The sequence below is a fragment of the Penicillium alfredii genome, assembly GCF_028826965.1.
Source record: "Penicillium alfredii strain IBT 34128 chromosome Unknown utg000009l_segment0_segment0, whole genome shotgun sequence".
NCBI lineage: Eukaryota > Fungi > Ascomycota > Eurotiomycetes > Eurotiales > Aspergillaceae > Penicillium > Penicillium alfredii.
Window position 1 is genome coordinate 2,847,827 of NW_026622706.1, and position 17,412 is coordinate 2,865,238.

Consider the following 17,412-nt stretch of genomic DNA (forward strand, 5'->3'; position numbering starts at 1 on the left):
TAATAGTAAAACACCTTCAGTACTTCTATCACTAAGCACTCCTTACCTTAATCGTTCCTCGATACCTTAACAGACCCGAGCCTATATAAGGCCTAACGAATAAAGTAATAATATAGTTACGAGGCTAGATATCGTTAATACTAGAAGACCCTTAGCCTTCTAGTATAACTAGAAAGACCCATATATCTTAGTATCTTAAGAAGAAGTATACCTTTAGATTCTAGCTAATATCTATAGATAACTAATACGTAACACTTTAAACGCCTATCTTAAATCATAGTATACGAGACGTTAATACTTCGACAACTATAGCTAGCAACGATAGTACTAGTAACCTTTCGCGTGGTTCCGCGAGCTAATCTACTCTAACCAACGCGTAACTTATAGATATAATTAGTTAGCTCTAAAAGTAACTTATTTAAGAGAGAACTAGACCCGTAGTATCTATAAAACTACCGAAACCCGACTTCTTCGATAAAACTCGATCTAAGCTTCGAGGATTCCTAACCTAGATAGATATATAGTTACGTATTATTAACTATATAGAAGAAACGGACAAGATTATCTACGTTTTAACCTATCTTCAAGGATAAGCCTTCAACTAGTTCAAGCCCTATATTAAGGAATTTAACAAGAAAAAGTAACTAGATTAGAAAGATATAATTTAAGCGATTTTCTAATCGTATACCAACTTTAAAAGAAAACTTAAATAGATATTTAGGGATATTAATATATAACGAACCGTAGAGCGATAACTTAAATAGATCCGATAAACTAGCTTAGCCAGTATTTACGCCGCTAAATTCTAGTAGATTATCTCGTATCTTAATTATAATAACGATATATATATTTAGCTATTCGAACGAGGACTTAAGGAAGAAGTTAAAAACAAATTTATAAGAATTAATCAACTAACCGACCTATCCCGGATAATCGAGATAACGATCAAATTCAATAACCGGCTTTACGAATATAGATAATAACGACGTGAAACACGATAGAACAACACTAGATATATCCTACGAGGATTCCGCCGCTATAATAATAAATAAGGACAAAAGTAGTAATCAGTAAGAGAATTATATAATAATAACCCTTATAGACTAAGACCTATAAAGCTTAATATAGCAAGACTTCCGACTAAAAAATAAAAAGAACGTAAAAGAAAGAATCTTTACTTCTATTATAGTAAGCTAGGCCACTAGATCAAGGATTACTATAAGAAAGTATTAGATAATAGTAATCGGCGATAGTAACTACGAGCCACGTAGAATAAAGAAGCTTATAATACTACTAGAGTACTAACTTAGCAACTTTACACAACGAATAACGACTACTAGAACGAGGAATCCCTTAGCGAAGACTATAAAATAACTAGATATAATTCGAACCTAAATACCGCGTAGATACCGGTCCTAAGATATAAAGATATATTTATTATATATAAGGAATTCGCTAACAACGGTATACCTAACTAAGGAGAGTTAAAAGGTTTTCTAGAGATTAATTAGGAAATAGTTAAGAGTCAAGGATAGACCTAGAACGGTCCCTAAGAGAACGATAACTCGCCGGATCTATTAAAAGAATCCTCTAGCTAAGGATATAGTATCTTAGAAACACCGGTCAAAATTCTAGTAACGCCTAAACCTTAGGAGACTTCTTAGGAGACTCCGGAATCGCCTCAAGAAAACCCCTAAAAAAGTAAAGACTCGCTTAAGAAGATATAGCAACTCCGATAGATAGAAAACGTTAATATATACAATAAGGACTTTTAACGACTAATAACTCAACTCGATAAAAAACTCGGATACCCTTATCCAAACCCATAGTATATATACAAAAGACACATATAACACCTAGACCACCAAAATATATCAATATTTATATACTACGATAACACTTACTTAATCTACTACTAAAGCAAGCTCGATTACAGTATCGAGCCGCGACCCTTAAATTAGATAAAGGAACCTTAATAGAAACCAGAGTTCACTAGAATATAGGTTAACAGACAGAAAATCTACAAACAAGATACTAATAACCAGTTAGAAAGGCGATAACAGATAGCGGCAACAATATAAGGAAGATATATAAAGCTTAATATTAGTATCCTCTTTTAAGCGACTAAAGCGATACTTAACTCAGGAGCTATAAGTAACTTTATAAACCCCTAATACTAGTAATAGATATAAATTCAGGGCTACGTAAAGCCACGACCGATACCGATTTAAGGACTTAATAGAGAAAGCCTTAGACTAGGAATTACGTATAAAAACAGAAATATCCCAATAATAACCCACAAGTATTTTAAATTAATTAACTTCGATATCACTAAACTAAAAGAATATAATATAGTTCTTAGAGTACCCTAGTTACGGAAGCACAATCCGACAATTAATTAGTAGATAAGAAAAATCGAATTCGATAGATACCTATATAAAGAGGTATACAAAACCTAGACTATAAAAAATCTAATAACACGACTAAAAGAACTAAGTTATAGAGAGACTAATATCTAATAGAGTTCCTACGAAAGAGAACCTAAAAGAAGCTCTTAGCCCTAAGATAAGGCTACCTTACTAATTAACGTATACCATAATATATAGGATCCCTACAAAGGAGAACTTAAAAAGAGTCCTAGAGATAAGATTATAGAATAACACCAAAAAAACAAAATATAGATATACAATATTAGCGTTATTACGACCACCGAGTAATCACTAGATATAATAAATAATAAACTATAAGACTACGTTATAATTAGGCACAAAACAAAGTAAATCTATACTACTAACGAGAAACTATAAATCCCGAAAGAATATTAAGACTTCGAGGATATTTTTACAAAACCAATAAATAAGGTACTACTAAAGCACAGCCTATTCAACCACGAGATTAATATAATAAAAGGTAAAGAACCTACTATTAAGCTAATTTACTAGCTATCCGAGAAAGAGTCTTAGACACTAAAAGAATATATCAACGAAAACCTAAAGAAAGATTATATCCGTAAATCAACTTCGCTAATAGGATACCCAATCCTATTTATTCTAAAAAAAGATAGAAATCTATATCTTTACGTAGATTATCGATATCTAAATTCGATTACTATTAAAGACCGATACCTATTACCTTTAATTTATAAGATCTAAGATCGGATCTAGAAAGCAAAATACTTCACAAAATACAATATCACTAACGCGTATCATCGTATTAGGATTAATATAGGCCATAAGTAAAAAACGGTATTTAGGACTAAATTCGGACACTTCGAATATATAGTTATACCCTTCGGCCTCACCAATATACTAATATCCTTTTAGCGATTTGTCTATACTATATTAGATAAATATTTTAACACCTTTATTATAGTCTACTTAGATAATATCTTAGTATTCTCTAAGACCCTCGAAAACTATATCGAACACAATAAGAAAATATTTTAGAAACTTAGAGAAGCTAAAGTATTTCTTAAACTTAAGAAATACAAATTCTATATCTAGGAAATAGGGTTCCTAGGATATATTATTAACACTAAAAGATTTAGTATAGAAAAAAAGAAAGTTAAAAATATTCACGAATAGCTAACGCCACGTAATATCAAGAATATCTAGAAGTTTCTTAGACTCGCTAACTACTACCGACGAATAATCCTAAACTATATATATATCGTAATAGGACTCTACCGATTTATAAAAAAAGAAGAAAACTTTGTATAGAATAACGTAATAGAAAAATCGTTCCAAGACCTCAAAAAACTCTTTAAGAAAGACGCAATCCTCGTAGTATTCAACTACGAGAAGCCAGTCATAATTAAAATAGATATATTAGACTACGTATTAGACGCATAATTAATCTAACTAAGCAATAATAATAAGCCTCGACTAATCGTATTTTAGTTAAAGAAGATAATCGTAGCAGAGCTTAACTACAATATTCACGATAAAGAATTATTAGCTATAATATTAGTATTCTAAATCTAGAGATTATACCTAGAAAGAGCTAAATATATAATTATAGTCAAAATAGATCACAAGAACCTTATATTCTTCACGATGACTAAAATACTTACTCAATAATAAATATAATAGGCTAAAATCCTCACGTAATATAATTTTAGAATCATTTATTATAAAAGAATAGAGAATAGCCAAACCGATACATTAAGCCGACGACCAGATTACAAGCTTAACACTAAAGCAACAGACCCAACGATCCTTAAATAAAACAAAGACAGATTAATCAGCTACAATAAACAAATCCTCGCAGCAACTATTAAACTCAAGGACAATAAGCTATTAAGATAGCTCCGAGAAACTACTACTAACGACTAAGCAATACAAGATTTACTTAAAGATTCAGCGGAAAACAACAAGTTAACAATAGATAAAACTAGACTCGTATATATATATAGATTAATATATATTCTAATATTACTACGAGAAGAGATTATTAAACGTTACTACAATATACCTATATATAGGTATATAGGAACCGAGAAAACTATAGAACAGATCTCACGTAATTTCTACTTTCCAAATATAAAACGAAAAATCATACACTACACTCAATAATATAATATATATTAATAAAATAAACTAATAAGATATATATAATATAGAAGATTATAATCCGTAGAAACCCCTATAAGACCTTAGGAATAGATCACCATAAACTTTATCACGAAGCTACTAGACTCGGACAGATATAATATAATTATAGTTATAATCGATAGACTAACTAAATACGCTTATATAATCCTAATAACTAAACGGATCAACGCGACCTAAATAGCGAATATACTACTTCGTTATATCTTCGCGAACTACAGTATACTAAGCAAAATCACATCTAACAAAGACAAGCTATTTATATCGAATATATAGTAATTATTCGCGGACCTTATAGATATTAAGTATAGACTCTCTACTGTATACTACTTATAGACTAATAGATAGATAAAAAAGGTTAACTAAACCCTTAAGTAATACCTAAGATACCACGTTAACTATCAGCAGAATAACTAGATAGGATTACTACTAATAGTATAATTTATATATAATAACGTAATAAATTTAACGACTAATAAGACACTATTTTTCGCAAATTACAAATATAATCCTATAATTATCGGCGAACTAATCGGTAAATAAACAATCGCAGAATTAGCCAACCTTTTAGCTATAGGACTTAAGCAGCTATATTTATAGCTATCCAGAGATATTGAATTTATTAACCTCCGTATAAAAAAATATTATAACTAACGCTACTAGAAAAGACCTAACCTAAAAAAGAGGGAGAAAGTATATCTCCTACATCGAAATATCAAAACTAAATAACCTAGTAATAAACTCGATTACTTAAGAATTAGACTATTTACTATTAAAGGAAAAAAGGGACTAATTATATATCTCTTAGATCTACCTAATAGTATACGATATATCTATCTAGTCTTTTATATCTCGTTACTCGAACCTATACCAGAAAACGCCAAACTCGCTACTAATATAGGGATCGAGGAAGAAACCAAAAACGAATATAAAATCGAAGAAGTTCTAAATAACAAATATATCAATAGTAAGCCTTACTACCTTATTAAATAAAAAGAATATAATACCGCTAAAAATATATAGGAACCTATTAAGCACTTAACGGGTTGCTCCTAGCTAGTTCGATAGTTTCACTAATAGATAGATCGAAATTTCCTTTAGTAATCGCGGCCTCGATACCCTAGAAGCTAGGGGGCATCTAATCCAAAGACTAAGTCATTCTTATCAGACTAGTATCCCCTAATATAGTAGCTAATTAATAAATCTCTTACTACTCTACTAATAGATCAAAATCACGAAACTCCTTAGCGGTAGAGGGATCCTCTTTATTTAACCAATCTAATATCAACTAATCGTGATCTAATATCTAACTACCACGTTCCTTAAAAAATTATTAATATTTTTAGAGGCGAAGGACCTTCACTATCGCTTTATTTATCTTTTATAAATACTAAAGAAATTACTTTTAGGCCTCCTCGAGATCGAACGCTAACTTTTATTTATTTTATTATAAATTATCCTACTCTTTATCTATATAGAAACTTCTCTTATAAATATACCCGCGACGAGCATAAATCGAATACTTTTTACTCTTTACAAAAGGACTTATAATATAACACTTTCCGCGAATAAAACAATAATCGCATAGGAAATCCACAAAGTAACTAGTTTATTTAATCCTATTACCTAAACGAGCGTTATCAGCGTATTTATTACGCTTCGGTTTAATAGTAATACAAGGGGATATAATAGAACAATATTATAGGAACGTACCTAAAAAGGTCACACCAAGAATTTAAGGACTTTTTAAAGACAAAAATCTAAAAGAGAGAGAGATAATATTATAAACCAAGCCACCTCACTCGCGCTAACAAAGGTATAGGAGAAAACTAGAGCTAACTAACCCCGCGGTAATAATATAAGATAATAGAGATATAGATTACGTGGTAATATACCACGATCCGTTGCTAAGGAATAGTATATCGGATAGTATATTAATAGGACTACTATATACCCGTATATAGTATACTATAAATAAAGATATAGAATATTCGGCGAAGGATATATAAAGACACTTATTTATCGTGTATCTAGCTCTTCGCGTTCAACTCATATTATTAACCTTAGTTACTAGTTTAACTTAGATTATCTCGTTTACACTATGATCCTCTCAAGACAACCCCTTTAGTAGTAAAGCACCTTCGGTACTTCTATCACTAAGCACTCCTCACCTTAATCGTTCCTCGATACCTTAATAGACCCGAGCCTATATAAGGCCTAACGAATAAGGCAATAGTACAGTTGCGAGACCGGATATCGTTAGTACTAGAAGACCCTTGGCCTTCTAGTATAACTAGAAAGACCCACGTATCTTGGTATCTTGAGAAGAAATATACCTTCAGGTTCCAGCTAACATCCATAGGTGACCAGTGCGTAACAGAACCCTTTTATGAACTCAAAAGCGAACTCTATAGCGACCATGTGTGGACACCCTACGGGTCTTAGAGCAGACTGACTCGGATATAACGATACCATAGATCTGAGACAGCCTAGGGACGGTTGGTAGTAAGACCGGCTAGTTACAAGAAGAAGCAGAGTTCTATACGATACCGGCCGTGCCCGAACTTCTTCTTTATATTACTAATAGCCGTTTCTATGACTATGGTTAAGTCTTCCACATACATAGTGGACTTTTCGCGGCCCTTACAGGATAAGTTATGCTTTGGGGCTAACTTACGGGTCGCCTAGGAGATTAATTAAAATCAGTCATACCGTGGGCATTTGAGAAGCTGTTAAGGAACGGCGGTGCTGCGCTCTCGAAGGAAATATATATTCATATTCGGCGAATCTGTCGGTTCATAGTTTTGTCGATCTTGCCGGACGTGGCTCTTTCGAAGACAAGCCGAAAAAACTTTCCAGAAAGTCTCTAGCAAGCCAGGCAGCTATCTGCCATACTTGCCCGTCGCAAATTCAAAGCCTAATCCAAGAAGGCATATAAGATACCAATAAATAACTTTAAGTATTCTTACTAGGGGTCTTTACGGATACATGCACAGAACCTAGACTGGTTTTTAGTTAATCCTAATATATTAAAGGATTAGGTGCTAGGCAGCACCTAGCGAAGGGTTAGGACGCACTAATTCTATCTTACCTTAACTTGGTCAAGCAGAAGCACAGTGCCTTTACTATAATCCTCCTAGGTATACACAGACTCGTCAAACTGCTCAAGCTACTATAAGTAGTATTCTAGCGGACGCTCGTTACCCGTGAAGAGCTACACGACATCGTTAGCATCCTTGAGTTAATCCTTATCGCAACTAGGCTCTGTCGGGTCGGTATCATATTGGTCGTCGTTGCTGTTATCGGAGCTCTCTACGCCCGAATGCTTATCCTCGTCTTAGGAGGGCGACTTAGCCTTTCGCCGAGAGCTAGCCGGAAATCGTTCGGGACGAGCGTCGAGCGTCAAGCGTCGGGAAGAGGCCGGGGAAGGCCTCGATTTAGTGCGCCTCCCAGTGGGAGGCGTATTTCAAGGCCATAATAAAACGGCCACCTATAAGAAAAGTGGGAGACGGTGTTGGCCAGACCATACTATGGACGGAGCACACAGGGTGGAGACTGAAATTAGAGGGGCGACGACAACAGGGAAAGTTGGTGAAACCGAGGTGCTTGCTGCTGCGCCAAGTGGAAAATGCATGGGCGTGGGCGGATGCTGTGGATGCGTGGCAGAAGCTATGGCAAATCAACGGCCTAAAACGGCCTCACTTGCGGCCGTTTTGGCAGCCTGCTTGCCGTCTGCTACTTTAATTGAGTAGTTTAGAAATTAATCTTTAAGACTTTATTAGTATTAGATATTATAATCTATCTAAAGATAGTCTTAGTCTTTAGTTTAAAAAATTTGATTTTATATTAAAAGGCTAAAATAGTACTAATTATATAGATATTACTAAACTCTTTATTATTTATTATAGAGTAATATTTATAGAGTTTATCTTTAACTAATTTAAGGACTTAATATATCTATTATCTTTATTTAATCTTCTTTTTACTAAATTATCTAATTAATTTTTTAAAATAATTAAATAGCTTAGTATAGATAATAAAAATAATATAAATAATAATATTCTTTATTTTTAAAAGGACTATAGTAAATTAGAAAAATAGCTAGATAATATTAAAAAGATAGTCGATCTAATACTATTTTTTATATTAATTTTAAGATAAAAATAATTATATTTAGAGTAAAATTAATTAAAGACTAATTATAACTATTTTATATATTAAAATATTAAAAAGGTTAAATTCTATCTAGTTCGGATATCTTAAATTAGAACTAATTAAGGGTAATTAGACTAGAGACTAAAAAAGGATTTCTAATATTAAAGATTTATATTAATAAAGATCGTAAGGTTTCTAATCTAAAATATAAAATAGATTAGTATTTTAACTAATATATAAAAAATATAGATATATATTTTTATAAGAGTTATTGTAATATCTTATTTTTATACTTTTCGATAGATATATTAGATATATTCTTTAGATTAAATAGTCTTAGTTACTTTATTCTAAAGGTTCGCTTTAGCTAAATAGTTACCTTAAAGTTACTTAGAGATATAAATTAGTTTATTTCTTATTTAATATCTTACTTTTATATAAACGCTATTTATTATACCTTAATAGTTAATTAGAAATATATTTCTAATCCTAGAGATTATCTATAATCTATTATTTATATTAAGCTTATATATATTTTTACTTAGAATACTCTTCTATAATAACACTTTCCGTCCCCCCGGAATTAGATCTATAAGAGATCTTCGATATCTATTCCTAGAAAAAGGTTAATAATAAATAGAAATTCTACTAAAAACTAAGAAAGCCGAATATTATATATTCTATAAAGTTAAAATAGCTAAGGGTAAAATTATATTCTACTATTATTAACCTATCTTAGTAGGCTTATTGTTTAACTAGCTTTAAAGCTTTAAGGAGATTACTAGATTTAAGTAGAGTCTCTTTATATATTATTTTTAGTATAGTAAAGGGATAATTATAAATAAAAACAGTAAATTAGTCTTATTTTAAAGATATAGAATAACGATAAAAAATAAGTAATACTAATTTATAGTCTAGGACTAGGTCTAGTTAGTAATATATAATAAAATCTAATTATAAAATATATTAATATTAGGACCTTTTTAAAATATTATCTTCTATATTATATTAATATAGATATATAGGCCTTAATACGAGGCTTAGAGCCTAATTTAGTAATAATATAGATAATTACTCGAATAGAGAGATAGATTAATACTTAACGGCTTTATAAGCTTATATATAAATAGAAGGTAAATATAGAAGATACTCCGGAGCTTTAAGATATTATCTAGAAACGAGACTACCTATTTTAAAGACTTAAATATAATACTAAAATTAGTACTAAAAAACTAGACTAGCTCTTTTAATTAAAAAGAAATATTATAAATACTTATAATCGACTCCTCTATAATCTTTAGAAATAGATAAAGAATAAGTTTAATAGTTACTAGGCTATAATTAATATTAAGTAGTAACTAACTAATAATATATTTTACGATAAAGAAGTTAAGGAGATACTCTAAATTAAGGAATATATACTTCTTTAATAGATTTTTTTATTAAGAAAACTAATAATCTAGCTAATATTATTAGATCTAGAGGCGGAGTAAAGATAGCGAAATAAGGCTATAGATATTATTCGGATATATTATAATATCTAAGAGGGTAGGCTTAAATAAGGTCGATATTATATTAAATAGCTACTCTCTCGCGGATAAGATACTACGATAAATAATTTCCTAGTTTATTCTTTTATAGCTAAGTAATCGCTATTCTTATTATTATAAGAAATACTTCGGGAGATAGAGAAATATATTCGAAATACCGAGAAGCCTTTAAGATACTTCTAATACTACAGAAATAGTAATAAAGTAGATAAATATTATTTAAAGTACTAATCTTAATATAAACACGTTTTATATTATTTTAGGGCTATATATCTAGAAGACTACTACTATAACTATTATAATATACTAGTTAAATATAAGATAGGCTAGAGGAGATATATCTATAAGAAATATAAACTAAAAATATAGACTAATATTATTTATACTATCTTTTTATTAAATTATTTATCTATAAAATTCTAATATATAGATAACTACTATACGCCTTAATAGTTCAAGATCTATTAGCTTCTTAGTTGACTAGTATAGTAGATATACTAGGTAAATAAGGAAACAACTTTCAATCTTATAGATATAGCATTATATAGACTAGATATAAAAATAGAGTATCCTATATATCTAAGTATATTTATTATTTTAGGGCCGTAATATATGAATCGCGGGTTCGCCTTTAGTATAGACTAGTAGACGGACAATTTAGCTAGGGGTATATAGACTAGCGGACTATTATATTTAAAGCTTACGATAGAGTTTACTATCTTAGGTAAGGGAAAGAGGGTATCAAGGAAAGGCTCCTAGGCTGAGAAATCTGTGGTTATAGGAATCTAGGAGCTAGCTAGCTATTTATATACTATCTCTATTATAGAGTCAGCTAGGAAGGCGGTGGTAGATTCTACTAGCAAGACTTCGATAGGATCTTAATAGCTTAAGATTTCTTGTAATAAGGATACTATAGAGCTTTATAGTCTTTATATTTTAGCCTAAGTTAGTAATTAATTCGATTAGAGACCGGATATACTATAGTTCCGTAGACTAAACTTCTATTTACCGCTGCTAGATACGATCCTAAAAGTAGACCCTTAAACCTTAAGATTATAAATAATATAAATATCACGAAGTCACGAGTAGTATAAATTATATAGATTTTAGCTATAATTCTAAGTATTTTATATATAGGCTTTATAGAGTCTATAATATAGTCTTTAGCTAATTTTTAGGAAATAAGGATTATTTATAAAAAGTATTAATTTATTATACTCTCTTTACCTAATCGATAGGTTTTATCGTAACTAGTAGATCTTTTTATAATATAACTATTTATATAAAGTCGCTTTATTCTTAAGCCGCTCTTTCTTAAATCGGTTCTTATAAACTAGATAAGCTATATTATACGATTAAGCTTTTTCCCTTTTTATCTAAAAGTAGATTATTATAGGTCCTAGAACTTTTTATTAGGGTTCTCCTCTAAGTATTTAGGGTACTTGTTATCTGACAAGTCTACCTTATTTAGAAGGTTCCAGAACTCTTTCTCCGTTAGATCCAGCTATTAGTAGATCTCCTAGATTTAACGCGCGTAGTCGACGTAGTATATTAGATATAAGCCCTAAGCCTAAAATTACTCGAGGGTCCGGAGTAAGCCCTAAAGACGCGGGGAGCGGATCTAGTAATAGATATAGCCTTTATAAGTATATTAGCTATATTAGAAGTAGATAGGATTAAGATCCTACTCCTTAGTATAGTAGCTAAAGCTATAGATTTCGGCGGGGCGGCGCCTAGCTATAATCTAAATAAGGCACTCTAAATAGGTCACGATCTCCCCCGATAGAACGGGAGAAGATAAAGGGCCCTCCTAAATACTATTATTATTAAAGGGATCTACCGTATAAGTACAATAATGTCTCGCAAGCCACAGTGGTTACCTTTTCACTCGTGAAAAAGGACGAGGTCATCGTATAAGACGACCCGTTGAGTTGAATAAAGTTCAGCCCCCAACCCAAATCAGTTGACGTGTCGATCGAGGCTTGCGGGGTCTTCTCTTCACTAAACAGTATCAAGACAAATACCGAATCCCGACCATGGCGACACAAACAATCCGCTCCATCCTGGCTGCAGAGCCATGGTACTACAGTGGCGACAGGCAATGCATCAAGTTCCGCGTTGACGGCACAGGGGAGGTACGTACATTTCCAATCGTCGCAAAAAGCGTGCGCTCAACACCAGCAGATTTGGGATGGACACGAAACGGCCTTTACATTAGCCGCAAGCTTTGACTGGAAAGTCCTCAATTCTCCAGTTCTGGAAGAGCAGCCGGCAATCACTGGAGGCAGGACTGCGAAGACACTGGCCCACCTCAGCATGGAGATCACCCTCACAGAACGCCGCTGTCCCTGTCCCCGGGGCTGGAATTTTGACGAAAAAACTCTCGAACGGATTCGGATGACCTCTTCAACGTTCAAGGACAGCGCATTCCAACCCAAGACGTTTTCTGTCCGCCTTGAGGCTGGGAGATTCGCCAAACCTTTTATGGAGGACCATGGCGGCGTAAAGGGATTCGGAGACCAAGCTCACAGCTATGCGTTGCGGCTGGTATTCGATAGGTGCCCGTGGCCTTTACCGGAGGAGTACATTAATGGTTCCATTTGGTGGTATCAAAGAAAGGTGACCCGACTTGTGTGTCGAGAAACAGGGCTGTATAACTCGTGGATGGGTAACTGTATCGTAGTTTAATGTGAGAGCAGTTGTGGAGGTTGACTTGCAAGTAATAATGGCACTTCCAACTTCCAGGGGGAGGGGGAGACGAAGGAAGAAGAGAGAAAACAGATTACCAAAATCATATACCTATGTCGAATGTGGGAGTGACACCGAAAAATATCCTTGCTATCTAATCAAGATGTGCATCTTTTAAGTCTAGTTGTCAAAATCGTATGATCCTCCTTTCCGATATATCATACCATGCTACACAATGGCAATCCGCTCTCGTTGAGAATAACTTAAGAAGTTGATCAATCAATAATCAGACAATTACTTATCTCAACAGAAACCATGGTAGATATACCTAATATACAAACTGGTTGTTATTGTGTCTCACACCAAGAAATCCTTCGCCATTGGAAAAGCGAAAATGCGACAATAAGGATGGTACAAATCATGATTTGACGCAGGACAAGCTTGACCCGACGGTTGACGATGTGTTGGGGTAGCTAGGTAGAACTAGATTTCCTTTCCACTATGGATGACATTATGTATAGTGAATGATCCTTCACCGACCGTGGTAGCACCTGCGACACGGTTTCTGGACCAAACTGCTGCTATAGGCACTAGCAAAATCATATTAACAAAACAATGGCCTTTCTTAGGAAGCAAGCATTCCTGCGATGTAGGTGATCTGACGATCAAGTGTGTCGTGGGATGCTTACTGTCCGTTTCGCCTAGAGCGCCACCTTATATCAGCGTACCTACACTGCTTTAGGCTCCAACAACGCCGCCTCTTATGATACCCAAGGTTCTACTTGATTCAAGGCTGGCGACAGGAAAATAGAGGAAAGATATCATTTGCTAATATAGTACGTTTAGGAGCCTTTTCGATAACATAATTAGTGGATAGGCTGTTTTTATTAAATACTATAATAGAAAAGTATACAAAGACGTATATAAAAATAGATATAGTGATTATATTTAGACTATAACGTATATATTGAAATAATGATTCTATAGTAAAACTTATCTTCCTTAGTCTTTACTAGGTATTAGGCCGTAGTCAAATTTTGGAGTTAGATAATAGTGACCCTAATAAGTTAGTATTTTCTACAAGACCGAGTTTCCACGATATACTAGTTAGGAATTGAGAAATGCCCAAAATCCTAAGCTATCCAAAGATAAAATATATACCTGGCCTGTTTCTCGGAGGCGAATACCTATATATATATATCTATATTATATATCTGACTATATTCGTATACCTTCTTTATTAGGTTTGTCCGGCGATAATATTATTTCTGGTATATTAACTTCCACTTTAAGGGCTAAGCAGAGGATTTAGCAGCTATTAAGAGTGAATTCTCTGTTCGAAGTCTGGATGGTTACGACTGAGAGTAGTTATAAATATAGGCTTATTGATAGGAAGTAGTAAAATATTTTTTAAATACTCTAAATACGTAAAAAGGATTTTTTAACTTTTGTATAAGTAGGAGGCCACAATTTCCTTAGGTAAATCATAGCTATATACTATTAGCGTTCAGCGCTTAAGGGTTAGACTAGGATAAAGAGAGTATCAAAATATACCTACTATTCTAGCTATACTACTATTCTAGCTATACTACTATTCTTACCTATAGCTCACTTTCAGATTAATATTTAGGATAAGCTAGAATATCTATCGTAAGTCATAATCTTCTAAAAAAGAATTTTCTGCTTATCCTTTTATCGAAGGCCAACGTAACTTAACGTGAGCGAGGTACCGACGGAACAGCGCTTAGATTAAATTCAACCATAACCAACCCTATAGCTCGAGTAAACTAATAGGTACTAAGGCAGCAGAATCCCCAAAAGATCCTAGACTCCTTTCGAGCCCTAGCGCACTTCTTGGTTTCTATTGCTCTACGATGATATCATAGTGAAAGATCTAATTCCTCATGGGCCGGCGGGACTGAGAGGGCGATCTATCCATAGTATTTCAGCAGGTGGAGAGCACTCACTCCGGATGTGGTATATTCAGGGTTCAGTGGAGAGAAGTATGGTTTCCGATGTTAAGGCGAGTGGCCTAAGCCTATAAATACTCAGAATATCCTCATTGAGTGCATAGGATAGCTCTCAGTGAGAGTGATACTGGTTCCTGTAGTTCCGACCCACAACCTCAGTGAGGAGGGCCGTGCAACCTCTCTATTAGCACAAATACAGGTGGTATTGAACCATTAATTGGCCTAGGGCCCGTCCGCCCCCTTCACTACCGCGGGCCCCCGTATCGGTACGGTCATATGCCCCTCGAACCCATCAAAATCGAACCCCGGCGACCTGGACTAGGCCCTCACGCCCACCCCCGGGGGTCGACCGCGCCGAAAATCACATCGTTCGAATCGCCTGAATTCGCTTTACTACATACCGTCGCTCCGCTTTGGATCTGACCCCGGAAAACCCGTCATGACGCACCCCGACTGCGGGACCCCGACGGGCCCCCGCAGTCGGGGTGCGTCCGGCCTCTAACGATACGCGCTGAAATCGGCCCTTATCAGCGCCCTCCGCCAATGACCGTCCCCCGATACCGCCGGGGTGCCCACCCCGACGGTGCGGAATACTAATGTACTAGCCCTCCCTAGGATTTTTCCTGAGCACATCGATTCCAAACACATCACAGTATCCAATGAAGGGAATAGAATTAGAATTGGATCGAGAGATACGCTTATGAATGTTGGTTGTATTAAATTGAGAACATCAACAACGAACTTGATAGCTGATATAGACACATAACTACCTGAAGCGAGCAAAATAGGCAATGGCCGGCTATTAAAGGCGTCAATCAATGTTCAGACCCGGCCAATTTCATCGAGCCTCCGCCTTGCACTTCTTTACTGACCAGTGTGTTCAATAAGCGTCTTTATGAGTAAGACGGAAAGCATATATTCTTGCCTAAGCCGACGGTCGAAATTAGACGTGGGTGTTCTAATAGCGTCAAATCCACGCCCGCCCTCTTAGCCTCCACTGCCAGGTTCGCACACTGTGCTTTGTATAAATCATCCGCATCATCAGGACACGTCAACGAGATTTCCTTCAAGTTTGGGGTCTGGAACTGTTTCTGACTGGCAAAGTCACGGAAGAGGAGCTCAAGAGCCTTGTCGTGGGGGCTCTTTCCGGGCGATAACAAGGAAAGAACAGAGAGAGAGGCGGGTACTATGTCACTAAGTATAGAATTGGAGTCGAATGATCCATCATATGCTGGATCTGCCGCCTTGAGATTGCAAAGAACGATGTCGAGCGGCAACTCGAGACTTCGGAGGCGCTGAAAACCGCGTAGGTATGGCTTCCCTGGGCTTATCAAGCAGCGTAGTTCTAAAGTGATTGCACAGAGGTGCTCGAGATGGCTCCCGACCTCACGCTGCACTGCTGCGATGAATCCGCAGAAATCCCAGACTTGGTGTCCCCCGTTGGCTTTAGTTGAATGCCAGTACGTGAATGATTTGAGACGCGGAGTGTGTTTGAGAAAGCCTGCAATAGCTACAGTATCAACGGATGCATCATCAAACCCTGCCACCTCAAGCTTCGAATCCAAATCAGTATGCAGATATCTGGACTCAAAGCAGTTGTCGTCCTCGGCTTTGCCCATGTATCCGTGGCCCCAAAACGTTTTGATGCGCGGTAGAGCTAGGAGCGAAGGAACCCAGGGTACATCACAACTCCCACTATATGCACTGACCTGGGCAAGGCTGGCATTACCATGTGGATTTTGCCTGGTAGTCTGAAGGACGGTAGTGATGACCTTTTGGGGTGCAGGTGACCGGAACCCGGAAAAGCCTGGCATGAGTACCTGCAGATTCGGTAGAAGCGTCAGAACAAAGGCAGCAGCATGCTCTGATTGGCGCCAGCTGTTGACATCTTCCATCATCGCGCTATAGTATTCCTTCCAGTCGAGTCCTGCTTCATTCAAGCACAATGAGTCCGCGAATAGTTGACGCACAGCTTCATCACGATCTCTGCATGTTTCAAACCCCGCATTCTCTCGGATGCTCGGGGGAAGCCGGTCATATCTGTGACTATCGAACGAAAAGTCGGCCTCAAGAATATAGCGGCCCACGGCTGGTTCGATAGCAATTCGCGAAATCAAACTATACGCCGAGGTCACTGTATCAGGAAACCGGAGCAGGTCGTGATGATATCTAAACTCTCTAAAGTCCTTGTTTGTCTTGTTGTATTCGAACCTCCGGAAATGAAAGCGTAGGTTGTTATGGTGCTCGAGAAAGGGCGTGCACAGTGTGTAGAGAAATTTGCATGTTAATGCTAGGCTCTCAAATCCCTCTGGCAGGGTGTGTGGGATAATTTGTTGCAACAACTCCGTTGGTAATTGCATGAGGGCCATGGTCATGGTCGAGATTGAAACACCAAGACGTTTGTCATAGCCGAAATCGGCGAGGTGTGTTGGAGGGCAA

General features: G+C 35.5%; 2 protein-coding genes across 2 annotated transcripts, besides 2 other annotated features; one reads left to right on the forward strand and one right to left on the reverse strand.

Moving 5' to 3' along the window:
• Positions 1–7,782: 7,782 nt before the first annotated feature.
• Positions 7,783–7,824: a sequence feature (Short protein (NUU61_007007, KAJ5092137.1) was converted to a misc_feature.).
• A 44-nt stretch (positions 7,825–7,868) lies between these two features.
• Positions 7,869–7,892: a sequence feature (Short protein (NUU61_007007, KAJ5092137.1) was converted to a misc_feature.).
• Positions 7,893–12,351: 4,459 nt separating this feature from the next.
• Positions 12,352–13,008, forward strand: NUU61_007008 (uncharacterized protein; the record flags this gene model as incomplete). The annotated part of the gene is made up of 3 exons (XM_056657534.1): positions 12,352–12,450; positions 12,500–12,873; positions 12,999–13,008. 3 exons carry the CDS (start codon positions 12,352–12,354, stop codon positions 13,006–13,008), a joined length of 483 nt encoding a protein of 160 aa, XP_056510334.1.
• A 2,858-nt stretch (positions 13,009–15,866) lies between these two features.
• Positions 15,867–17,348, reverse strand: NUU61_007009 (uncharacterized protein; the record flags this gene model as incomplete). Its single annotated transcript, XM_056657535.1, has 1 exon — positions 15,867–17,348. One exon carries the CDS (start codon positions 17,346–17,348, stop codon positions 15,867–15,869), a length of 1,482 nt encoding a protein of 493 aa, XP_056510335.1.
• Positions 17,349–17,412: the final 64 nt, after the last annotated feature.